The sequence below is a fragment of the Eubalaena glacialis genome, chromosome X (assembly GCF_028564815.1).
Source record: "Eubalaena glacialis isolate mEubGla1 chromosome X, mEubGla1.1.hap2.+ XY, whole genome shotgun sequence".
Classification (NCBI taxonomy): Eukaryota; Metazoa; Chordata; class Mammalia; order Artiodactyla; family Balaenidae; genus Eubalaena; species Eubalaena glacialis.
In genome coordinates, this window is record NC_083736.1 from 18603426 (window position 1) to 18630178 (window position 26753).

Here is a 26753-nt window from a genome sequence, read left to right on the forward strand (position 1 = left end):
GAACAGGGACCCCGTTCTATTCATCTGTACATCCCTATGGCCTGGCACAGCACTGGTACTTATTTATTAAGTGCTCAATAAATATTTCTGAAATGAATGAATGAATACTTTTGGCTAAGGACTAAAAGGGAAGTCACATTTTTAATTGAAATGTTTGATGACAGTATCTCTTACCTAAGGGAAAAAGGAGAAAAGTAGACAGAAATGCAGAATTGTTCCTCTCCACATACACATTTCGTTAATAGATGCTGCAGTGTACCAAGTGCAACAGACAAATGAAATAATGAAGTCAGTAACAAGATATAGTTTATATCATATTTTCCCTCTTTCCCTAAAACATCAGGGTCTAAATAGTTCCTTTAAAATATTTGTAAACGTGGGAGAAAGGGAAACTGCAGCTTGACCAAACCGCTCTTTAATCATAGCAACTTGTGAATTTCAAGAAGGAAACTACTCACATTGTGGTTAACATGTGGGAAGATAAACTGGCTGCCCAAAGAAGATGCCACTTAACTTCTCCTTTACCCAGAGGGGAATGTGTACTTTCACCTTAGTCGGGCTTTTCCTGGCCACAACCTCAGCCTCAATCGTAATGATCACATCTAACAAATCTGGCTCCTCCTGCCTGGAAGGGGCCTGGGCTGGTCTGCTAGCCCCCAGAGCTAGAGTAAGGCTTGTCCTGGTAGGGGTGCCTGCAAGTCTTTTATAGCATTCACTTGATGCCTGTCCTTTTTCTTGGTTGTGCTTTGTGCTGTAACATATATTCCCAAACTTTAAATTCCAAGGAGAAGAATATTCCATTTTTCTTTTGTGTTTATGTGCTCTGAAGTGGCTATGCTCAAGGCAAATGCTAATTCCCATCAGGGTGTAATCTCATCCTTCCTATATTTTTAACTCTCTGGAAAGTGCCACAGAACTGACAAGACTATAAGAAAGCTTATCCTTGACACTCTAGGAGCAGACATTCACCTATGAAGAAGAGGAGGGCCTGTGTCCGATTAAAGGCACCTTGTTTTCACATCCAAAATCCTGTCTCCTTGCTCTCATCCCCAGACTCCATAAAATCTGGAAATACGAATTTGGCAACAATTCTTCAGGATTTTGAATGCATAGAGATTTCAAAACTTAGGATTTTTTTTTTCTTTTTAGTTGCTAAATATTTCTTACATAGGCACTCGCGTTGCCTTATACTTTGTTGTAAAAGTTTGCACTAGTATGTCACATTTTTCATGAGAGCCCAGCGTAGCTGTATTTCAATACATCCACGTTTCAGTCTCTTAAAGTGTCAGCTGGGGCCTAACTTTGAGATGGTGGAAATCAAATGTGTTCCTTGGTGACAGGCATGGTCTGCTATTTCTGTGGAGACTGATCAGAGGCTCCTTTCCACAGATGAGTTGTGCCAGTCCTTATGTGGAAGCGAAACACAGCCGGCTCTCCTCGACAGAGACCTCTCAGTCGCAGTCCTCCCATGAGGAGTTTCGCCAGGAACTGACTGGGAGCAGTGTGGTGTCCCCCATTCGCAAGACAGCCAGTCAGCGCCGCTCCTGGCAGGATTTAATCGAGACGCCCCTGACGAGCTCAGGGTTACACTATCTTCAGACTCTGCCCCTGGAGGATTCCGTCTTCTCTGACTCCGCGGCCATCTCCCCAGAGCACAGGCGGCAGTCCACCCTTCCAACTCAGAAGTGCCACCTACAGGATCACTATGGGCCGTACCCCTTAGCCGAGAGCGAGAGGATGCAAGTGTTAAATGGAAACGGGGGCAAGCCTCGAAGTTTTACTCTGCCTCGAGATAGCGGGTTCAACCACTGCTGTCTGAACTCGCCGGTTAGTGCCTGTGACCCGCAGGATGACGTGCAGCCCACAGAGGTGGAGGAAGAGGAGGAGGAGGAGGAGGAGGAAGGGGAGGCAGCAGGGGAAAACATAGGAGACAAAAGTAAGTATGCTGATGGAGATTCTCAGCCTGTATACACACATTCCTAACCTTTTCAAACTTCTTATTTTAAGAAAATAGAATTCTGTTTCCCTTTTTTCTTAAAATAATGGTTTTGCTGCATAGGAAGTCAGGTATCCCTTGGTGTCCCGCTTTCAGAACTTGAGTAAATTGGGGGAAAAAAAGATGAGTAATGAAGCCTACATCCCAGGACACCCACAGCTAGAGCAAATAATTTTTTTTTTTTTTGCCCGTCTGCCTTTTAAGGTTGATGGCATTCATTTGTTTTTCTTCCTCCTCTTATCCACTTTCTTTTCACTTGCATGCATCATCCCTTTGGTCCACAGTTGTTGCCCCCTGAGTTTGGGTTAAGAAGCTATAAATGCTTCAAGCAGGGTGTTAGCAGAACCTTGGTTGAATAAGTAAGTGAATACACATACACACACTCACACATACATACATATATAACTTCCCTTTTCACCATGAGAAGATTGAAAGGAAAAATCCAAAAGAATTTTTCGAAGAAGAAATTTTACATAGCATTTCTATCAACTTCAAATAGCAGAATCTGTTTCTAGAAACCAATTTGCCAAAAGCATCCATTTACTTTCTTGGTATGTTGATTGCAAAGCTCAATTTATGTGAATCAACTCTTGAGAGAGACAAGTCATTAAGTAACCCTCTGATTGGCATTAAAAGAATATGTTTACTAGTTATCAAGTTATTTATCCAACATGCCGTACCAAGCTTCTGTTTATAACTAATGTGATATACCAGTCCAGAAACCCAGGCTAGTTTAAGAGAAAGGCTATGACTCAGTTATTTTACTTAGAAAGAAAATCTAGTTCTGGCTGTAAGACTTGAATATAAAATACCCCCAAAAATAGTATAGAAGAAATAGTATGAAATCTCTTTATTCAAAATGAAGTATGGGCCAATTAGTGCAGATGACCCAAGCCGGTGCTGATGAAACCACAGTTACTGCTTTGGTCCCACTAGGGCATTAGACTTCTCTTTTTAAAGGATACAAACAGACTGTATTCTTCGGCCCATTTCACACAGTATGGAGACTTTGATTACAGGATACATTAGTGTAAGTTCTTCATTACAACTGGAAAAACAACTCAAAGCTCACAGGTCACCAGCAGGTCAGGAGCCTCATGTCAATTTGAAGCTTGGCTCATTTAAAATGAGGGTTACTTTGGAGATAATCGACAAGAAAATACAGTGGACCTTTTCTACTATCAAAATATGAGTTGCTTATAATAAAATTCATATGTTAAAGCAGTTTCCATGTAAAGTATATTTTAGCCATAATCTCCATGAGGAGCCTTATAAAAGGTATACTGTTGGTTCAGGAAAGGTGATTACCTGCCACGCCCTCACAACATTCACGTCTATTAGAAATTATAGAAGAGTCTTGTGGCGGAAAGATCTAGGAACCATGTTAGGCCTCTGTAGGAGTTCTGGCAAGCACGATAATATATTTTTAATATTAAGATGATTAGTATAAGTTGTTTCCTAAAACTTAACTAAGGATGCATTAGAAACCTCCTTTCCACTGTTGTCCAGGTGCTGCACAACTGCTACAACTAAGTATGTGAGGTTCATTCAGCATTCTACAAACGCATTGGGGAAAATACTTCATCTCTGCCATTTTAAAATAAATTGTGTTGAAATTAGGCACAACCCTCTGAAATAGAGAATCCTGTTCACAACACATTCCATCATTGCCACGGGTACAAGTCTTTGAGGCTGTCTTTTTCAACTGGCTAGATACTTAGCAGTTCCTCCTGGGCATTGTGTAGGGAGGACTAGAATGGAGAATACGTGCCCTAGGACCTGAAAGGCAAACCTAGCCCTGGGCTCACCCTTCCTTCAGGCTCCACTAGCCCACAGAGCATCCCTAGTTAGATGGCGTTCGATTATTTTTTCTTCTAGTGTCTGTTTTTTGCTGTTTTGTTGATTGGATGTATTTTTAGCCATACAGATGTACTCCCAAGTTGGTGGGTTTTTCCTTTAGGTTCCCAAATGAGTCAAGTGGGCAGTTATTCAATACTTTCCATCTTTTTCAGCAGGCTCTCTCTTTGTGGAATGATTGCGATAAGGCAGAACCACCCTAGGAAGTGTGTCGGTAAACTTGGTATTATTGCACATTCTGTCTTTGCGGTTCGATATCGTGGGGTAGTTCGCGTTATTTCAGTCGGATCTGTTTCACTAAAGGTGGCCTTGCACTATCTTGCAGGGCCCCATTTCTTTCTGGGTATTTTTCTATAATCTTGCCACTTGATGTCTCAGTGTCCTTTAAACCATTCTCAACAGGGCAGTACGTTTCATGCTTGCCTGGAAGATGCTTCTAAACTTAATGGAGTACATGTTCGCTTTCCCAATGATGGTTTTTCTGCATTACTGTTTCTAATATTTAGGAGTGTGCAATTTGATGAGCACCTCCTTTGGGAAATATCAGCTCTAAAATCAGTGTTTTCAAAAGAATCTTCAAGGTCTAGTTAAGGAGTGTCTTGTTCATGACTGCCCTGAGTCGGCCATTAGGAGTAAGTATTCCAGGCTGCTTATTCAAATCAAGCTGTTTGGTGTTCTGTCAGTAGAGTCAAAATTATATATGGGAAAGAAGCACACTTACAGCGTGCCCTCCGCCCGGAGCTCTCACTATGCTACCGCTCCGGTCAGCAGGCTCCCGTGCTTGTTAGAATCAAAGACCAGCAGTGGTGTGTTACTAACTGTCCTGCTCGAGGCCAGCATGCACTGTGACCTACTAAAGTGAATTTGCACTAATCAAGTGCGGACCTGCAGAGCAAATAAGTTTCATGTCCCTAGCTCCAAACATTTTTCTCAGTTTGCCAAGAAATTAAAAATACGAAGTACCAGGCAAGTGAGCAGAAGGAGCCATGGGAGAAAATATGAAAATATAGCTTATCTTCAGCTTTAAGGGTGAAGAGTTACGTCACCAACCAAACCCCTTTCGTGATCTATATTATATAGCGCTTACGAGTTTACAGAGCAATCTAAGAAGCAAGATGTACCTAAATCTGTGACCTAGATGTTTTTTCATTTTCTTCGTACAGGTGGAATTTGGCCCTGCTTATGAGGTGTAAATGTAGTCTTCTTTAGAGCATACTTCAATCTCCGTTCTCATGGTTGAACTACCTTTTGTCTTATTTTTGAAATTCAATTCTTTAACTGAGTCATACTGTGATTTTTCTGAGGCTGAACTCATTTTAGTCTAAAGTGGATGGTACTAAAAGTACACAGATGAGACCTGTTGTGTTTTCCTTTGACAGAAAAGTCAGCTTGAATATTAATTATCCTGACCTACTTCACTGGCATTTGGGAGAAGACAACTAATTTCCTATTATCCCAATTAGCAGTTTCGAAGCTGACTGAGGTATAGGCCTTATAATACCTCAGTGAAATTAAATTATAAATTGTGTCAGCCTATGCAGCTTTCAAGGAGTATAAATCATAGAAGTGTGGGACAAAATATAAAGATATTATATTTATTCTTTATTCAGAAATCATCTGCCATAACACTAAAATACGGTTTTGGTTAATGCAGCTTGAAGTCTGCTTCTAATAGTTCTCTTTCCTTTGCCATACTAGGCAGTTTAGATGAGGTTTTTGAAAGCTTTATCCCTTAATCCTGCTGATTTCCCTCTTGGCAGTTAAAAGAGTACTCTTTTCTAGCCATGCATTCTTGGTGCCACCATGTACTCAATGAAGTTATAGTGTGCTCTTTTTCATTGCCTTAGGGATAACCTATCAGCATTCTTACTTAATTTACACATTTATTAGCTTGGTCTTAGAAATCTAAAGCAAAACCTAGGGTTTTTTTTTTTTTTAGGGGGCTGAGGGTGGGGAAGATAAAATGTTACCTAGTAGCTACAGTACATATCAGGTTATCTGGCTAAGATATTTACTGATGCTTTCAAAATGAAATCTGCCAAGAAATGTATTTTAAATTTATTTTTTTAAATCTAACATCCATTGCACACCATCGGTAACTTAAGAGCTGTACAAAATGTGCACCTCAGTGCCCTAATACCTTAAATTATATAGTCAGAGAGGCTAGATAATGACTACCAATATCGTGCAGAAGATAGATTAATCTTCTTCAGTCATTTTAAGGGTCTTAGAGTAATTTCCTGAAGAGTTTCTAAAAGCCATGAGTTTTATTTTTAAGAACATTCAGGTAGGAAGTATGTGGGCCAGGGGAAGATATTCCCCAAATATGAAATTGTGTTAAAGGAAAAAAAGGAGCAAGCTGAAAATAAAGAAAAATGTGGCAGCACTTTTTACTGTTTTATTTATTGTCTAGATAAATTATGTTCAAGCACGAAGAGTTTGGAAGAGCATAATCATCAATAATATCTTAAATTATAGTTCAGGTCTAAAGGGAATAGATGGAAAAGATATACAAGCAATGTGAATAAAAAGACATGCACCAAAAAGTCAGAGAAAGAATAGTAGAGAACCTTAAATATGTCACTTTTGTGAAGTTTAAGGGCACCATTCTTGGCTGGTTATGTAACAAGTATATATTAAAAAAAAAATGGAAAAATCTAGAAAGCAGTAAACAAATATTCTCTTAATACTGTATTGTCTGATTTTGAAGAAAAATTGTTAGGGAGACAGAAAACACTAAAGACTGGATATAAAGTAGAATGTAGCTATAATTTCAATATTGGTTACAGGTTGGATTTTTAATCACACCTCCCTCGCTTTTTGTCTTAAATAATGAGGAAAAGCTAATTATCTAACTTACTGAAAGTTCAGAGGTGGGGTTGTTCTGGAGTAAATGTCATGGCTCTGCAGTGTCAGGACTCAGTTAACTTTTCTGTAATGCCAGCAGCTCTGAGCATCACTTCTCATAAGATAGCATCCAAAAGAGCCAAAGACCAGGCCGTATTCTTAGTCCTTTTTGTAAAATCAAAACTTCCTGGATCCTTCTGGCAGACTTGGCCCTAGATTTCATTGGCCAAGGCTGCATCATATGCCCCTGCCTAAACAGCAAGGGAAATGGGATGATTATGAGTTTAGACTAACCTTGATTTGTTATTAAGATCATGAAGAAAAGGAGTATACCAGACTGCCTATCATTACTATCTACATGAGCCTCTCTACTATTATGAATGTTATATCCTCAAATATATTTGTTCCAGTAATGTTTCACTCTTTCAGTGTGTATATGCAAACATACACCCCAGATCACATCATTTAAAAGTCTTGGCCCTAACGAAATGTTAGATAACAAAAGGGGGGTATATATTATATAACCCTGAAAATATAGCAAGCTAGAGATAATTATTGTTGACCTTTGAAATGAATAAGCATGTTTTCCTATAAACACTAAGTGATCAGAGGTTAGAATACAGCCTCTGGAGACATTCCTCAGTTCACATCCTTGCTTTGTCACTCTACCACTTCCAAGTGGTATGACTGATCAAATTATTTAACACCTCTAGACCTCAATTGCTTCGTTGTTAAATGATGTGGTAACAGTACCTACCTTTTGAGGTTGTATGAGGATCAAATGAGGTAATGCCAGAAAGCACTTAGCTTCCATTTCTGACACTGTAAGTCTATCCAATAAATGTTTTATAATTATGTAATTTATGTAGATTTCATACAGATTTGGATTTAAGCAAAAAGGGCAATTACAATACTTAAATAGTGAATTAGTCCTGGCAAACCTCACTAAATAACATTTACCTGACTATATGACCTAACTTTGTTCAGCTCCAGCTACTGAGTTGAACCATATGAATTGAGGTTTTTGTAGCTCAAAATGATGAAATATCAGCAATTTTGTATATTTCAACACAATATATTAGCTGTGCTCTAGGAGCTAAAATAGAAATGTCCCTCATTTCACATTATTATCACTCACTCTTCCTTTCCTTTTTGACTTTAGACATTTGGGAACTCAAAAGAAACTTTGTATTCCAAATAGTAATAACCTTCTCATATATATTTACTGAAATATGTATTTATAGACCTTGCCATTCAGGTTCAGATATTTTCCCCTTGGAGAATTCTACCCTAACAACCTGGTCTGACCTAGATGCCCCTTCTCCCGCCTACCCCACCACTATTCATCCTTGAGTATGTTACCCTGTTTTATAATCTTCGCAGCTTTACAATTTGTGTATAATATCAAATATTGTTTGCTGATTTATTTTCCATTTCCACTCACCAGAGTATAAGTTTCTTAAGAACAGGGATTTTATTCCTGTCTTGTATACCCAGTGCCTAAAACATTATATGGCCCATAGTAGGCCAGGCAGTATTGGATGAATGAGTCAGTGAGTGAATGAATAGTAGCTAAACCCTTTTATCACTTATTCTTTTCCATTTCATTATACAGTAGTTAAAGCTAAAGTTATTTTTTATTCATTGTGTGACATAAAGTCAAAACATGGCAAAATTCTTTATTTGGGGTATTTTGTAAAGGGAAGGACAGGACTGCATGTGTTCAGCATATCCTCTTCATGCTGGGTACCACAGAGCTAGGATACTAATAACTAGAATCACTGCTCTTTGTATTATGGCTCATTTATAGTCACTTTCTCTATGCTGAAACCATTCTCTTACTGTTCTATTCCCACTTCAAAGATGAAGGCCACAGAATATGACATGTGAGATAAGCAATTCATTGTTAGAAACTGGATCTTCCAGCACCCCTAGGCAGTTGATTTTCCTACCAAAATCTGCTGCCTATCGAAGGAAGTCTGGCTCCCTCAGAAGTCACTCATCACCTAGCTTCATCCTGATTCATTTGTAAAACGTGTTGAAATTGCAACTTGTACTTTAACGAATAACCAATAGCCCGCATCAGCCAGGAAAATATTCTCAGAAGTTTTATAATAAGTAATGAAGCCAGATTCAATTGGCAAAAGAATGAATTCTAGATGCTACAGAGTCATACCAGCAGAAGATGTGGACAGATAAGAGTTAAAGCTCACATAAAAGGATGACAACCCCTCACCAGTATAGGTAAGACAAGTTATGATTTACAGTTTGTTTTACCAAGAAAGATGATTAGATTCAGCCATACTGCTACTTGTTACTATTTTCACACATCAAAAAGGCAAACCACTTCCTTCAGATCAGTGGTAGCATATAGTCAGTTTCTCAGCAAAGTTTGTTCTAGCTCATTTTATGAGAACCTGTTCTAAGTTTAGACTCCTTTTACCTTGGTCACCCTTGCCAGAGAAAGCTGAAGGTCACAAATGCCTCCCTTTTTTCCCTCTACATATGAAGTCTACCTCCTGTGGTTACCAACTACTGGAAGATAGTAGGTTAAAACATAATAGGAATGCACCATAAAACATGCCTTGGAAGTTTTTAAACTTCCCTACATGTTTTTCTTTTATTGTTTAATTGAAAAGTAGTAACTTGCTTGTTGCTAAATAAACAAACAAATTAATTAATTTAAAAACAGTGATGAAAGTGAAAAGCAACCCTCTCCTTATTCTCCAGAGGTAACTTCTGTTAAAAGTTAAAGCTTTAAAAATTCTTGTATGAATTTGTTTTTCTCATATGTCTTTTTCCTGTAACTCAATGTGAGTAGCGAGGTGAGGTATGGTTTAGTTGGTTTCAAGTTAGTGTATTTCCTCAGAAATTTTTTTTTAACATCTTTATTGGAATATAATTGCTTTACATTGTTGTGTTAGTTTCTGCTGTATAACATTTTTTTATGTGACCTTAGTTTATAATACAAGCAGCAGTCTTGTGAGATTATTTACATACCACCTCAGAACCCAGCCCCAATCCCAGCATATATCACCCTAGAAAATGCAGCAGTTACCTGTTGACTATTTCAAAAACGATGGAAGGAGAAATGTGAGAAGGAAGAAGTGACAATGGCTGTATATGCACGCTTACACCCTGCACACACACACTCATAGTCATGTGTCAGAAGCTTCTTGCCTACCTGCCTAATGCCTTAGTGCTCTATGACTTTTGCCCACCCTCCTTTATGGGGGTCTTCCAGTAATGTCAACTTATCCCAAAGCTCTGTGATGAAAACAGCTAAGCCAGAGCCAACTAGCTAAAAAACATAGCAAGTCTAGCCTTCAAAAGCCAGAATGTAGAACTCAGAGATGGGCTTCAGAACCACTGTGTCCGGTGGTCAGAGTTTTTTCACACGTGACTTTGGCGTTAAACCTTTTACTAAACCATCTCCCTTACTTCTTTTTTCCAGCGTTCTCACTAGTTCCATTCTTCTGGCCTCCCAGACTTTCTTATGTTTAGCCATAGGCACCTTAGACCTAATATTTGGTCTTAATGGCTCAATCTATTACACTATTACAATTTATTATTAAATTTTTCCTTTAATGTGAAAATATTCTCATTAATATAACATCCAATAAGGGAAAAGTACCTATTACTATGTATTTTAAATGCAAAAGTGACAGTTGGTCATTAAAAAATATTTTAAATATTTAAACCTCATCTTTGAGAACTTCTAGAAGGTTCTTGTCTCAGGTATGTACTATGACAATTTCATATATACTTGTTTCTATTACAAACACAGAGTATACCAATAAAATCAACTTTCTAGGCTATTTCACAGAAACTTAGAGTACTTGAAAATAAGAGTGACAGTTATTAAACTCATGGATTCATTTCACAGCTATAAATTCTTTAACATTCTTAGTCATGGATTCCCTAATATTTCAATATCTACATTTAGCCTACTAAAATGTAAACTAAACCTCCATTTTGTACTTTTAGTTTGCTGTTATCAATATATACTCTAATTAGTTCTAAGCATGGATTTATTCATTCATTCAAGAGACATTTACTGTTTATTTACTACGTGCCAGGTACTATGCTAAGAGTATATCAAGCTCTTCCATAAGTCTACTTACAACAAAAACTTGTAAATAATCTTTGAAAAATAAGAAAAATCTTTCTGATAACATAAAGCAGAGCAAATAATTCAAGGTATGCAGCCTCTTTGTTACGTTGTGCCAATAATTTCCCCTAATAACCAATTGATAATATTATAAAAATGATTCTTTGAGAGATAGCACAAGGTATTCTATGTTCACTTTAAGGTACTTATCACTTATACAAAATTTATAAAACTGGTTAGAATCGGGTGAGATCACTTTTAGAGCTACTTCTGGTTTGGCTCATTCCTTAAACATTATGGTTGGGGCAGATACATCCTGGTTACTCAGATATGCTGATTAACTCAAATCAGATGTCTAAAAATCCCCATTGATTTCTATAAAATTAGGAAGTATTTTCTCAATCATCAAAGAAATATCAATCTATGGTCAGTATAACATTATATATAGGCCATGATATTATACTGACTTAATACTATACTGACCACAAGATAAATATTTCTTTGATGATTGAGAAGATGCTTCCCAGTTTTATAGTACAACTAATATGGAACTTGATTATCAGGAAAACCTATTATTAACCAAATACAGAAAATTATACTGTATTTTGAATGTCTATTTTAGGGAAATTTGAACCTTAACATTTTAAACAGAGTTTTTCACTTTCTTCCACATTTATAATACCATATCTTCCATGATTTTGAATCTGATATATTTATTGTGCTATTTCTCTTTTGATAAATTATCTGTAGAGTTTATTGACTTAATACCCAAGATCTATTCATTTAAGACCTCTGAATTTTCTCATCCATGACTTTATTGGTTCCTTTCTCTTAATATTTTCCTTAAATTGTTGTTGTTGTTGCCCTGATTTTGAGTCTATTCTGTAACCTTATGAAATGGGTATTTTAAAGCAGTCATTCACTTTAGGATTCTTGGTGAGAAAAAATAGCCCATAACTTCAATACCACTAAACTTAAACTTTACTCTTTTTCCTCTAGCATCTCTGCTGTTTTCTCCTTGTTCTTTAACAATGCCAACAAACAGGGGTTTTCATGCCTTTTCTAAAAAGAACAGGGAGGAGGGACAGCTTGGAATCAGTGTGGCTGCAATATGACTCACTGCCAACTCTGACAGTAAGCCCCACCCCTCACTTTGTATTCTATTGTCTTATACCCTATGTGGTTGCTGGGCAGCCATCTCTTGATTTTAGCATCCTGGCTTCTAAGACTCATGATAATCTTTTATTAACCTAATTAGAAGGATTGTGCCTCAGCACTGGAGGTAGGAAAGATGTTTACCATTCCAAAAATAATTCTTTACAAATGTTGAATATCTTTGCTGAATCATTAAGTGAAAAGTTAGCCTTAACTTTGAAATCTTCTTTAAATGTATAACACCTTTTTTTGTTTGTTTGTGTTACTGTGAGTAGTGTCTCTCTGGTAAATGCTATAAAACCCATTTTAAATGCTTTATATTAAGGTAAAGAATTCATTTAATAATAGATAAATTGTTTTTTATTGGAGTAAGCATATAACATGTGCCACACTGTGTGTAAATATGCATAATAATTAGCTATCGCACCATAGACATTAGAGTTTTAAATAATCCGTCCTCCCACCCAATACGGAAATACCTTTTACTCACTTGAAGAATTGTTATTGAGACTCTGCTTGAATGTTTTAGGGACTTAGAGCTTAGTGCCCCCAAAGACAGGGCATTCCATGTTGGACAGCTCTAGTTTAAAAGGTGTTCCTTGTAGTAATATAAAAGCTGACATAAATTTTCTACTCGGTTGTCGATCTTGACATTGAAAATTGGAAAAATACAGAGCAAGGATTTGAAAGGCTGACATGTGGAACAGGGATGAGATAGTCTTTGAAGTTCCAGAGGACGTAATGGGTACAGGGATGCTGATTTTAGATTGATATGAGGGAGAACATTCCAATGGTTGCATTTACCCATGACTGTAATAACTGGTCTTTGTCAGTTTAGAAGGCTCCCCGTTACTCAGTGTTTAAGAAGGGGCTGAAAACCAGCTACCAATCAGGGCTTCCTGAGCCAGCGGGACAGTTAAACATGATGGTTTCTTCTAACTCTAAGGTTTTTATGGTTCTCTTCAGCATAATGGCCTCACCTTTGCTCTCTTGTGTGCTCTGCACATTGTACATGTTCAAAACTATTCAATGGAATTGTGTTATCAAACATAATTTATGTTGCCTCATCTCTGAGCTGAATGCATATAATCACCTTAACTTTATAACCTGTGGCATAAGTTCTAGATAACTCATGATCCTGGTTACCCACATCTGTACACCTTGTTTCTCTTTAGTGTCTCCAGGCCAAGTGTACTGGAACTGTTACAGTGATCTAGACAACATATTTTTGTGGGCATGATTACCTTAGTTATAACCTACTCACTGTTGATTCATATGATGCTATTATTGTTACCAATATGTTACCAAGTTGCAAGTTAGCATCCCACACTTATTTATTTTTTAACCTAAATGCAACTATTTATATTTCTTTCTGTTAAAGTTTTAACTTCTCAGCTTTTCACCCAGCAATATTCAATCCTGTTAAGAAAGTTTGGACTCTTAGTTTTATTATCCATGATACTAATCATTCCTCCTGTTGTTGAATAACCCTCCAAAGTTCTAAGTATCCTTTCTATGTTTTTAACTGCTTCACTGAATAAGGAAAGAACATTTGTAACAAAACATTTTAAAGAAGAAAGGAGCAAGGACAGCTGTGAAGCATTCAGTCTGAAATTTTACATACGTTAATTAATTTCATTCAGTCATTCAACATCCTTATCTGGATCCAGCTAATAGTAATATCACTGAGTCCACTTTACAGCACTTTGTTCATAAAGGTATTATGCAAAATTTCATCATATGCAAAGCATACTGCCCTTGGCTTTCCGCTTGTCTCCCAACCTAGAGATACTGTCCAGGAAAAAAAGCCAGTTTAAAATGCTTCATTTTTATTGAATCCATGTTGGTCCTTCAATTGAAATTAAAAAATGAAACTCCTCCCAATAATAATCTATTCTAAAACTTTACCATGTATTTATATCAGGTTTATCATTGTGTTCTCTGAAGAACCCATGCAGGGTTTTGTTTGTTTGGATAGGAGAACTCTCTCTTTAAACAATAAGTCTCAAGGCATTCTGATGGTGGCCCTGAGATAATTTCCAAAAAGTTCATTCAGTTCCTAAGATTATTCTACTAGTTCAAAGAGACCACAAAATGAGTCTTTTGATAAGATAGTCCCTTATCTCAAGAAGCATGTCTTTTAAACTTCCTAGTGTAAAGACTTTTCTCCTTGCAGGAAACACCTAAAATATCATTGAAGTCATATACTTCCACTTTCCTTTGTCATTCTTTTTTCTTTAAAAAAATTTTTTTAAGCTCTGTCTTCAGCTTTTTCACAATCCTCAGCTGAACATTTGCCTTCCTGGCACTCTTCTTACAAGCAATTGATATTATTTTCCACTCGTTCATTTATAGTAGCCTCTTCCATCTTTTATAGAAATCCTCCTTAAAGCTGTTTCTAAGGAATATCCTTGTAACTGTCTTGACTGGAGCTGCATCTCCTTTCCTTCTCTCATTGGGACAGTTTATGTTTGTATTACTAGAATTGCATTTTTTTAAAACTACCGATCATTCAACATTTATATTTGCCTGTCTGAAGTTTTAAAATCATATTTCTTATCATCTAGGGTCCGTATCCGACTGTGTGTTTTCTCTCCTCACCACTAGAAAAAACAAAAACAATTAAGCTTCTTCTAGTCCCATTCATGTCTAGAGTGCCACTTAGTTCTTCCCTGTTGTTCAGTGTTAGATTCCAAATAGATTTTACTCATTTCTTTATATTTTTGAGACATGAAATTACCAGGGCTTTAATGCACTCAGCAATTACAAGTATTAATCTCATTTTTAATGAATTAAATCCTATAGTTAGTAAACTGGTGACAAGCAAAAAATATTGGAGCTCAGGTTATATTGTTTCATATTTTTTCCTCTTCAGAAGGTTTCATAGAAGCTGATCGCCAGTTTTTTTATTCTGCAAATAATTGGAAAACTGGAGCTATAAAAATTAGGTTACTTCATTAGGACAGTTTGCAAGATTTTTAATCTTTTGTTCTTACATCATTCAGTCAATACCAGAATGTGCCAGGATAGAGTATTAGAACCACACAGACCTTGGCCATTTATAGAATCCTAGGAAGAGTAAGTAAATAAGAATACCAGAGATTTCTAGTAACTTATTTTTTTAGCCCAGAGTCCTATCCCTGATCAGCCGTATTCCTTGGTCAGCTGCAATCAGTGGTTCCTGAGAATTAGCATTTCTACACTGTAACTAACTCACATCTTCTATCAACTGTAGCTTCAAATTACAGAAACAAGCTGCATTCAAACCTCTTCATGTTAAGCCCTTTTATATAAAATAATAATATCTTGGTAGTAAAAAACTGTACTACCAATTTCTGCTTTAAGCAGTTTATGGGGTGACACTTTCATACTTCTGTTTATTGGATAATCTTGCTATAATGTGCTATCCAGTGCTAGATATGTGCTGCCTGTCTATAAAAGACAAGGATATTTCTTGAAGATGATCTCTTTTATTTTGATTTTTAGAGAATACATGGTAAGATTTCATGTGTGGTTTAATGAAAAGTAGTGTTGAGCTGCATTGTCCATGTTCCTTGATATTTTCACACATAGTGATATATCTCTCCTATCTGAATAATTAACACAATAATTAACGAACAAACTAGATTTAGCCCTTAAAAAATTACTTTGCTAATAGTTCACTGAACGTATGTGTATTAAACAAGGTTTATAGCATATACTTCATTGTCATAGAACCAAGGCTACAAAGATACTGAATAAAACTATTTGGAGGATTTATAGCTTACAAAACACTGCGTGCTGTTGGAAGAAGAAAGACACGGGTATCCAAAAATTGATTTCTGATTAATTATAATATGGAGAATAAAAAAAGGGAATGGAATAACTATTCTATAATTCCAGCTAAAATTTAGCAATTCCACCTATTATTTTGAGCAGTGATCTTATTAATAACTTTCGGGCTTTTAGAGTTTAATACATACACCCCAACAATAATAATGAGACAGCCAAACTATATGAATGACTCACTGTTTAAGCATCGGTAATATTTCCACTGGTGACTTCAAATCACTCTTCAGTTTCTGAAATATATAGAGAAGTCCTATGCATTGCTGACATTCAGAACTATCTTTTTAGTATATTGAGATGATTGACATCAAACTAGGGGCTTTCAGCCAGTTAAACTATTTTCACTAAATGCAGAGCTATTCTATTTCACACTATATCTTAAGCTTAAAAAAGAAAAAGAAGGAAAAGGGACATAATGCAGTTTGTTTTACTTGACAATCATCAGAAGCCTGCTATGCAGGGCTTGGTTATCATCCCAAAGGTAAATCATAAAAGCAATAAACTGGATGTTTTTAACAGGTCATATATCTGACCAATGACTAAAAACTCAAGAACATTTTATTGTATCTGCAGTTGAGTTTAGTGGAGTTTAAATGATGAGAATTGTGCCTATGAAGTTATAATTCTTATGGCTAAAGAATAAGAGCAATCTGGAATCCTTTCATAGTTTTCTATCATGACTTGTTCCATTGGTTTCCAAGTTAAGTAGAATTATGATGTATTAATTTGTCTGCCTAACCAAACTTTTATTCTGTTCATTGCTCAATCTCTAAAATCAGAGCTTGTCTTAGATTTCAGATATCTGGCAAGCTTGTATATTATACCCAGTAGCTCATAATTCAGGTGGTTATTGCCCAATTAAATGAAAGTGTGAGTGATACAAGCCATTAGGTTTCAGAAAGGTAGAATACTAATTTCTGTGTTATCATTGTCTCTAATAAGATGACTGAATCTTTAGAAAAGCCATTTAATTGATCCAGTGGTACTATAATAAATCAAGTATTTTTAGTGATTGGAGAATGCTTTTTATTCATTTAGAATTCATTTAATTGTAAATGGATTAAAACAGTCTCAATTAGATTTTCCAAAAAGATTATTAAAATAAAAGCATGTTATATTCTAAAAGTTTAAAAAAAGGAATAAACAAATAGGTAAATCATTGAAATATTTGGGTAAATTTTGGCTACTCTTTATCTGTTAATTTTTTAATATTTTACGGAAATATAGAGATGAATCGATATATAATATGGCATTTTTAACTGTTAAAACAGTAACTAGTGGTTGTGTTATAATGGTATCTATTTTGCCTGATCCATGTGGTACAGAAACCTAGCCATTCAAAATCTTCTTAAAGGACTAAGTTTTGGACATAGCAATAAACCCATATCAAGTAATTTGGCTGCAACACCTTCCAACATCTCTCCCAAGTTAGCAAGGTGATCAGATTTTTTTGCAGTAGTTCCTTCTAATCAGCCTCTGTGAACAGAAGACCTTTTGAGAATGTAGTTATAGGCTACATTTATAATTAAAAGTTAGCTCATCCTGAATCTTAGTAAAATTTTGACTCATCTCATCTACTCTGAATATGAATGACATGTGAATAACTTGACAATCTAGGTCATTCAAAGAAAACACCCTGTAGCAGTGGTTAGGCTATCACTTCATGTAAGGTCTAGATCATTCTTCTTTGACATAACAGTGCCATAAATGGCATTCTTTGACCTCAGTGACCTATCTTCCTAAGGTTCCCCCCTCTGCCACATAATTCACATCAAAGACTTGAAGTAGAGACATACATACACTAATATGTATAAAATAGATAACTAATAAGAACCTGCTGTATAATAAATAAATAAATAAATAAAAAGACGAAGTAGATCTTCTTACTAAAATGGAAGATTGAGTGAAGTAAAGCATTTTATCTAGTTGTTTAATAGAATACTTTATTCAGTTTGCACCTCATATACTTAGACATTAAATTAAAATTATTTTAGTAACAATTCAATTTAAGTAATGTTTATAGAACAACCACAATGTCCTGAGAACGCACTCTGCTAAGTGCAGGAAAAACAAAGATTTTTAAAAATCAAAGAATCAGAAGTTTGCCATCTAATGGGAGAGAAAAGCATCCACATGTAAATGTACAGTATATTAAGTGCTTTAAAAGATGGAACATGTTAATTTCCACGAAAGCAATTAAGAGGTCTTCATTATTTCTACCTTGTGAAATTAGACAAGGTGTCAGAGAGGATGTGACTTTTAAGCTTGATGAAAGATTTCACCAGGAGGAAAAGAAAAAAGTGTTACATTCTATGTGGTTAAAAAATATATAGCATCAGCAAGGGCAGAAATGAAGAAAAACAAAGAACAATTTAGAGAAATACAGCATATAGTATAGATGAGTAGAGATGAGACAAAAATTATGCAAGAACTAAATTATAAAAGTCCTGGTATTCCATGCCCAGAAGTTTGGATTGTATCCCAAAAAACATGATGGAGAGCCTTTGGAGATCTCAGTAGGAAAGTGCTGTAATCAGACGTCAGTTTCAGAAAGGTCACTGTCATGGCAGTACAGAAGATGTATTGGTGTGAGAGAACACAAGTGATGGGGAGACCAGTTAGAAAACTATTTGAGCGGTCCAGATGAAAGCTATTATATCCCCTCTACAAATGTGGAGGCAAATAGTTATCTGTTCAAAGGAAGATCCACAGGTAGAGAGTAGAGCTTGAAGAATCTAATGGAAGCTTGGAGCACCCCAATGGGGACTTGGAAATTGAGCTAACCAAGCACTAATAAGAGGTCTGCCAAGTGGTCCTGAATAACCAAAAGTCAGAAAACCCAAATTTAGAATGGTGCCAGTCGGCATGGATAGACAATTTTTTCTAGCAATGCTCAGTGGCCAGGTAGGAATAAGAAAGCGGGAGTTGAATACTGGAAAGTGTATGGGTAGTACCTATCCAAGAGGGTGAGGAGATTGAGGGTTCTAGTCAGAGTGGTTCAGGTTGGATAAGGAAGTGAATGCAGGAGGGGGGGCTGTGTTCTTAATTAGATCAAAGATTAGACACAGTGGAAAAGATAGAAGAAGAGAAAGCTGTAATCAGGGAGAGCTGTAATACTTCAGAGGTGACATGGTTCCCCATGATGACAAGCTGAAATATGTGTTTTTGGATTTGACAGTAAGAATCCAACACAGAGGGCACTTATTTCAAAATAACTCTTCAATATCCCTCTTTTATGTTTGTATCTTGAAGAAAAAAATAAATTTTGGAACACTTTGCCACATTAGTGTGTAAAGTAAGCTGTCTAATGGTGAGAGGGAAACACCCATTGATATGGGAAATAAGTTCCATTTGTATTAATATGGTTTATTATATCTTTTAATTATTTGGTGAAATATATTTAATGAACATAACTTGAATTATAAGGAAGTGAAAATTGAAGATGTTTTAACTTGCTACCTCCATTCTAAGTAAATCTCAATTCATTTTAGTCAAGTTTACAACATCATTAACTGACCAGTCTTTGAATAAAATAATTTTAAATGATATCAAGGACATTCTGAACAGAATGATTGGATTATATGTACTTGTCCTTTTACTTTCACTGTTGTCTTAGGAAAACTCTTCTCATCTTTCCTGTGGACTATACCAGTCTGTTGAATGAAAGACATTTTAGTGATTTACCTTTTCTATAAAGGTATGCTACATAGTCTGGACCTGAAATGCAATCTGCAAAGCTAGGCATGCCCATAAATCTCAATCTTTCATTCTTTTCTCACGTAGAGAGAAAAGGTATTTTTCGACATGGAAAAAATACTATAATAGAGTTGCCTTCCCTAAGGTAAAGCCAACACATCTATAATATGGTGCATTTAGTTTAAATCTTGTAGGCTTATTGAACACATTAATCTATCACAAATAATAGGTAACATTTTTTAATGAGTGCTAACTATTCTAAGGCATTATTCTAAGGTCCTTGCCTAATATAACCCATTTAATCTTCACAACAACCCTAAGAGGTAAATACTATTATTACCCTCATCTCCTAGATGAGGAAACTGAGTTTAAATAACATGATCCAGGACTCCTTGACAGTTAATAGCAGATCTGAGATTCAGACTAAGACATTCTGACAGCAGAGTGAATGCTCTCAACCACATATTGCCTCTCAGATCTATCATTTTAATTCAGGCTAAAATTTAGCAAAATGTTTCCTTTTTCTGTATATATATTAGACCTATATAAAAGAAACTAAAATGTTTAAGTTTTATTACAGCAAGTCAACATCACCATTAATATGCTCTTTCAAGTAAATCAAACCCTGCACACCACTTTACCCTTTATTACTAAAAATTGTAATTAGTGTACTTGCCAATTTTAACTAATCAGTATCCAAAAATCATGTACCTCGATTTGTATAAATAGTGGAACAATTCCACCACTTGAGTCAAAACTCATAGTATTTTAAACTTTGACATGATTCCTTTTATAGCTAGTTTGTGTCAAGATAATACTGGGATATTAAAAAAAGAACTAATTCCAAAGAATTAAGTCTTGACACCAATTTGAAAAGTATTTCACGTGGTAGACAAAGTTACTTCAGTTTTTTCTTCCAAGTTCCACTTTATCCATCTTCTTTGAAACAATCCAAATCTTTCTGCCCTTTTTTTTTTTTTTTGGTATCAGCTAAAGGATCTTTTTGTTTATTAATTTTTTGGTGGAGGTAGGGAGTAGAGAAGCGACAGATTTAGGAGTAAGATTGGAAGATGCCACTGATCTTTCCAGTTCCTACTCACAGGTACCAACTCTGATGTATTGTGGATTACTATGTTTTCTCTCATGATAAAACATTGCTTCCTATCACTTCTTACAAATCTGAAAAGTTGATTCATGTGCCCTGAAAGGAATTATTAAAGAATGCACCATTCACACTTTCATCTGTTTCCAACTTCTAATTTCTCATTTGTACTATGCAGTATGTAGTATGAAATGAAAATTCATTACCAAAGTGAACTCTAGTGAAATTCTCATATTTTCCACATCTTCTTTGGAGATATTGCATATAAAAGCACTTTATAAAGTGGAAAGCAAAACACAAATATTAGTATCATAATTGATTTGCCTTCAGAATATTTACACTAAATTGAGGAAGAGTAAAAGTTGTTCAGGGCTACTTCCTAGAATTTTTTAAAATACTAATTAGATTTTATGAATTTTGTAAAAACAATGCCAGTATTAAACTCCTAAATCCTATTTAAGAAAACCAAATTCAGAACCAGTTTTAACCCATATGTTCTGGCTTTTGATTTGATGTCTTAGTAGTAAATGATGTGGGTATCTGAAACCCGCCTTTCTTAGCAGATTGCCATGGTAACTCCTGAGGCAAGGTACCATTTCACTGGAGCTTCAGGCTTTGTCAATGCTAGATACAGAAGCTGCATTTGATTTCAGCTTGTCTTGTTTCTACGGGGAGCAATGTACTACAGTTCTTTCCACTTCCCAGGCTGACTTTTTCATCACCATGGAGACCAGATCTTCCCACACAAGTAAGATCTGCAACCATTCCTAGTATGGCTAAAACTAGGGCCTTGGAAACCAAGGCCTTCTATAATTAAAGTGTATTGTTTTGTTAAAGAAGAGTTCCTGCTTCTGCTTTTGCAGTATTTATTGATTTTCTACAAAGAGAAAACAGGCTTTCTCGTGCTGTGCTGAAGATTTACAATAAGGAGAAAGAAAATGTCATCATGACATTTTCCTTGGTCAAGTTCTGGTTTTGTGTGTATTCATGGTGTATACTCCACTTAGTCAGTTACTATGGAGGAATGTTTCCTTTCAAATTATGTGACGGTTTTCCTAAATAGTAGTAAACATATTTAATCTACACTTCATGGTGGTCTTAAAATGCTGCTTTTAATTTTGGTTTTGGATTGTCTAACTTTGTTTCTAAATCCAGTATTAGAGTCTTTTAGATTAGTTCTGCACTTGGTCACAATAAAATCAGTATGAGAAAACTTATTCTAGGACCTTGATCATAACTCTACATGGATTTAACAAGAAAGGATTGGTATAATGTATCACTGTAAATCCAGTTATAGTACATCCAGATAGAGCAGCTCAACTATCTATAAAAGATCATATACACCAGTACAACTTATTGTAATGTGTTCTCTTTTTTAATTTTATTTTATTATAGTAATAATGTATTCTTTTATATATATAAATTAGTATCAAAAAAAAGGGCCAAATTTCTGCAGAGTTCTTTGATGGTCACATTTGCTAAGGGGATACTAATTACACCATAGCTGCTATCATTGTTTCCTCACCTCCCCCACAAGTGGCACCAGTCAAAAGAGATGGTAAGGAGGTCTTAAGTGGAACTTGAGAATTCCAAATTCACCCCTTGATTTGCACATCCTTACAAATTCACATATCTAGTTTGACGGTTGTTTTTTCACCTGAGAGAAGACAGCATGGTCCTTGTTTAATATAAATACACTAAATAGGAATTACAAAAAAGCCTGACTTCAATTAAATATGGAATTGTCCATAATTTTTAAAAGATATTATGAATAAACTGGCACCATAAAGTTGCTGTAAATTAATTAATTTACAAATGGAAAACAAATTTGTTAATATAATTGGATTTTTTGTTTTGTTCACTAGCGGGAAGTTAGCAATTCATTGCTATATTTGAATACAAATTAAGTTGTACAATATGGAGAACCTTCTGACATTTCAAACATTTGAATTTTGCAAAACGAGCTCTCACCCTAATGAAGTCCCTGTATGATTCTAGTTTTCTGTAATTACACTGCGGAGTGTGAAATTCAACATATGATGCTAAATGTTAAACACAGATATAGCTGGAAACCTTTTGCAAGAGCTATAAAGTCATTTGTATTTTTCCATAAGAACACTGAGAGTCAGCATATATCCAACTCTTTAGTAAAACTTACTTTCTTTAAAAGGGCAATGCTATACAATTTTGTCAGGAGTGGAAAAAATGAAACGCATATATAATAGGGTATTTTATAAAAAATATGTTCTTAGATCCCATAGTTTTCCATCCCAAATGTAAAATGAGTTTGTTGGTGCAAAATGTAATAACCAATAATTTCAAGACAACTAAGACTGAGTAGGAATATTCATTATTCTAACCTCTGAGTTTTTTGCTAAGATGGATGTTTGTGCTAATTTGCTTACATCCATGCTGTATTTCTAATAAACATGATTTTATAGTGGTTTTTACCAAAATAATTTTTTCTTCTTATCATGTACACAATACATTTTAAATACCTAAAAATGTAATAATTTAAATATCACAGTATGCAGATGACTCTAACAATGGGGATTTATGAGAATAGTCTCTGATGTAATTATTATAGATGGAAAAATCAGAGAGAATATGAAAATATTATTGATTAAGGGGAGAGATTAGATTTATAACAGATTTGAGGTAGAGAAAAATATGAATTCTGGTAAGTAACTGTTGAGATAAAATTTTAGATTATTACAAATGCCTTTTGAATTTTCTTTTTACCTTTCTTGTCATTTGCTTTTCTGGGGAAGGTATTTTTGGTTGTCTTTATTGCTAAGAAATTCAGTTGTCAGAACCCCCAAAGTAGCTTCTTCTTGCCAGAGCTGTTAATGAGCAAATGATCCCAAATGTCAGGCTGGTATGCCAAGGAGGTGAGTAATAAGGCATTAACATTTAGAAGTTATAGAAGGGGGAAAATCAATATTGCAATTTTTTGTAATATTGTGAGTTCAGCCAGGAGAAGTAAGCAGAAGTCCATTTCAAGCTTCTATAATCATAAACAATGTTATAACGTGAGAGGAAGTAGTGTCTTTAAACTTTTAGCATAAGAATCACTCCTTTTATTACTCTACTCCCAACCCACACACATGCACTCATACACCCATTGTTGTACTCTTGTTGAAAAGAATTTATTATTTCACTCACTTCTGCAGATCAGTACCTCTTTTTCTCCCTCATTTAGTCTGGTGGGATATCATGATACTGGAGCTGATACTGAATGATATTTTTTTTAAAAAAGTAATCTCACCAAAATCAAGACGGCAGTACTTAGAGGATAGTATATGAATCTAGTATGTGAATAAGAATAGGGTGGAACTCTATAGAGCAAAAGTTCTCAAAGATCTATGTTACTGTTAATTTGAAAAAAATATATGTAAGTATTTATTTTAGATCAAATTTTCAAGAATTAAGAAGTTATGCCATTGACTGTCTACTTTTAGTCTACTTTAGTAGCAAGCTGGGCAGTAAATGCACAATTTGTAGAGCATCAGAATTTACTGATCCTAGATCATGTTTGCTGATCAGCAACTTAGAAGAGGACATAGGGCAAAGTCCTTTGTTTACTTTGAGTAGGTTCTGATGGACTCAACACACTAAATGTATCTTTACAACTCCAATCCCCCAGGTACAGATACCCTTACCTGTTATTCCATCAGAATGTCCAGTTTGGAGAATTCAAGTCAAGTGCAATAGGCAAATGAAATAGTTTGCGTCGTGGAAGTATAATCAGCGTTCTGAAGACATGTTTACCACCCAGTCGCATAAGTGGTTCAAGGTTCAGATGACATTGGAACTGCTTTTTAGAGTGCCTATCAGCTAGGAAAGAGAATGCCCTAATAGGGTTGGAAGGACCAAAGAGGAATCTATTGAAAGAAATAGGCAAGAAAACAACTGAAATGTAGTTGGTCCCAATTTACCTTTTCATTTTGACAGACCAGACATAGTCACAGACGAAGTGTTGTGACACATAGGATTTACATGTTCACCCCATTGGCAGTTCTCATCACTGAGTTACTTCACACTGATTATCATCCAGACTGAATATCATCTATTGAATTTCATCCTTTTAATATAACCATGTAAGGTGGTGGTAGAGGTTGAAAATTCTCATAAATTAAAAATATGCATTGTTCATCTCTACATTATTGAGAGTAAAAAAGTCTCCAGCTACGTTGCCTCTGTAGCTATTTCATTTAGAAATGAGAATTTTAAAGAGATTATTTTAAAATAAGTAATTAATCATAAAATAGGTTGCAACAGCAACCCATTCTGCCAATAAGCTGCCATCTATCCACGTTGCTGAAAGTTATTTCAAAATAACTTTATCTATGAAATACATTACTTCATATTTAAATATTTTGAATATAAATATTTTAAAATATGGATGACTTAGGATGGAATGGTTTAAGACTTGATTTTAATGTTTTATAGGGAAAGAAAGAAACTTTTCCTCTACTCTGTTAGGTTCTTTACCTGGAGCCTGTGAACTAAACTGACAAATGACAGATTAACAGGAGAAAAGGCATATAAATTTTATTGTGTTAATTTAATTTTTATGTGCACAGAGGCCTTCATAGGAAAGAAATGAAGACCCAAAGAAGCACTTAGACCTGAGTTTTATACACCATTTTAACAAAGCATGATAAATTATGGAGAACTGACAAGATAACCGGAAAAGGGGTTTGGGCTTCTAGAGCGGTAAATTTTGGAAAAGTTTATATATGGGGAAACTAAAAGATAAGGGCTATTTTAGTAAGATTTGTTTGTGCAGACCCATCTTGATGCCAACTTCCTGTCTTCAAATGTTAAGGGTTGTTCTCCTGGTATGTAAGAGGAGAGGAGGAACACCTTCACAGTGGGAAATTTATGTCCTGCTTTAAGGCAGATAGGGGGATGGCCAAAGATCTTTCTATGTCTACTGCTTCTTAATTACCTTCAGCTAATCCTTAGGCCAAAATGGCATATTTTGAGGTGGCGTATTATGATCCCCTTCAAGTTTTTTTTTTTGAAGTTGGTTTTGTTTTGTTTAATTTATTTTTTATTGAAGTATAGTTGATGTACAATATTATATAAGTTACAGATGTACACAGTATAGTGATTCACAATTTTTAAAGGTTATACTCCGTTTATAGTTATTATAAAATATTGGCTATATTCCCTGTGTTGTACAATATATCCTCATAGCTTATTTATTTTATACATAGTAGTTTGTACCTCTTAATCCCTACCCCTATATTGCCCCTCACTCCTTCCCTCTCCCCACTGGTAACCACTAGTTTGTTCTCTATATCTGTGAGTCTGTTTCTTTTTTGTTATATTCGCTAGTTTGTTGTATTTTTTAGATTCCACATATAAGTGATATTATACAGTATGTCTTACTCTGTCTGACTTATTTGACTTAGCATAATGCCTCCAAGTCCATTCATGTTGCTACAAAGGAAAATTTTTATTCTTTTTTATGGCTGAGTAGTATTCCATTGTATGTATATATACCACATCTTCTTATCCATTCATCTGTTGATGGACACTTAGATTGCTTCCGTATCTTGGCAATTGTAGATAATGCTGCTATGAGCATTGGGGTGCATGAATCTTTTCGAATTAGTGTTTTTGGTTTTATTTGGATATATACCCAGGAGTGGAATTGCTGGGTCACATAGTAGTTCTAATTTTAGTTTTTTGAGAAACCTCCATACTGTTTTCCACAGTGGCTGTTTCAATTTACATTCCCACCAAGTGTACGAGGGTTCCATTTTCTGCACATCCTCACCAACATTTGTTATTTGTGTTCTTTTTGATGATAGCCATTCTGACAGGTGTGTGAGGTGATATTTTATTGTGGTATTGATTTGTATTTCCCTGATGCTTAGCAGTGTTGAGCATCTTTTCATGTGCCTGTTGGCCATCTGCATGTCCTCTTTGGAGAAATGTCTATTCAGGTCTTTTGCCCATTTTTTAATCAGGTTGCTTGTCTTTTTGATGTTGAGTTGTATGAGCTGTTTATGTATTTTGGATATTAACCCCTTATCGGGTCATATCATTTGCAAATATTTTCTACCATTCAGTAGGTTGTCTTTTCATTTTGTCAGTGGTTTCCTTTGCTATGCAAATGATTTTAAGTTTAATTAGGTCCCATTTGT

General features: G+C 35.4%; 1 protein-coding gene across 4 annotated transcripts in view; it reads left to right on the forward strand.

Annotated features, from left to right (window-relative positions):
* CNKSR2 (connector enhancer of kinase suppressor of Ras 2) overlaps window positions 1–26753 on the forward strand; it is a 258137-nt gene that overhangs the window by 216647 nt on the left and 14737 nt on the right. For all 4 annotated transcript variants that reach the window (XM_061177887.1, XM_061177888.1, XM_061177889.1 and 1 more), the window contains one exon: window positions 1390–1936. In XM_061177887.1, coding sequence (XP_061033870.1) covers window positions 1390–1936 — 547 coding nt within the window. The remainder of the gene's footprint in view (window positions 1–1389; window positions 1937–26753) is intronic.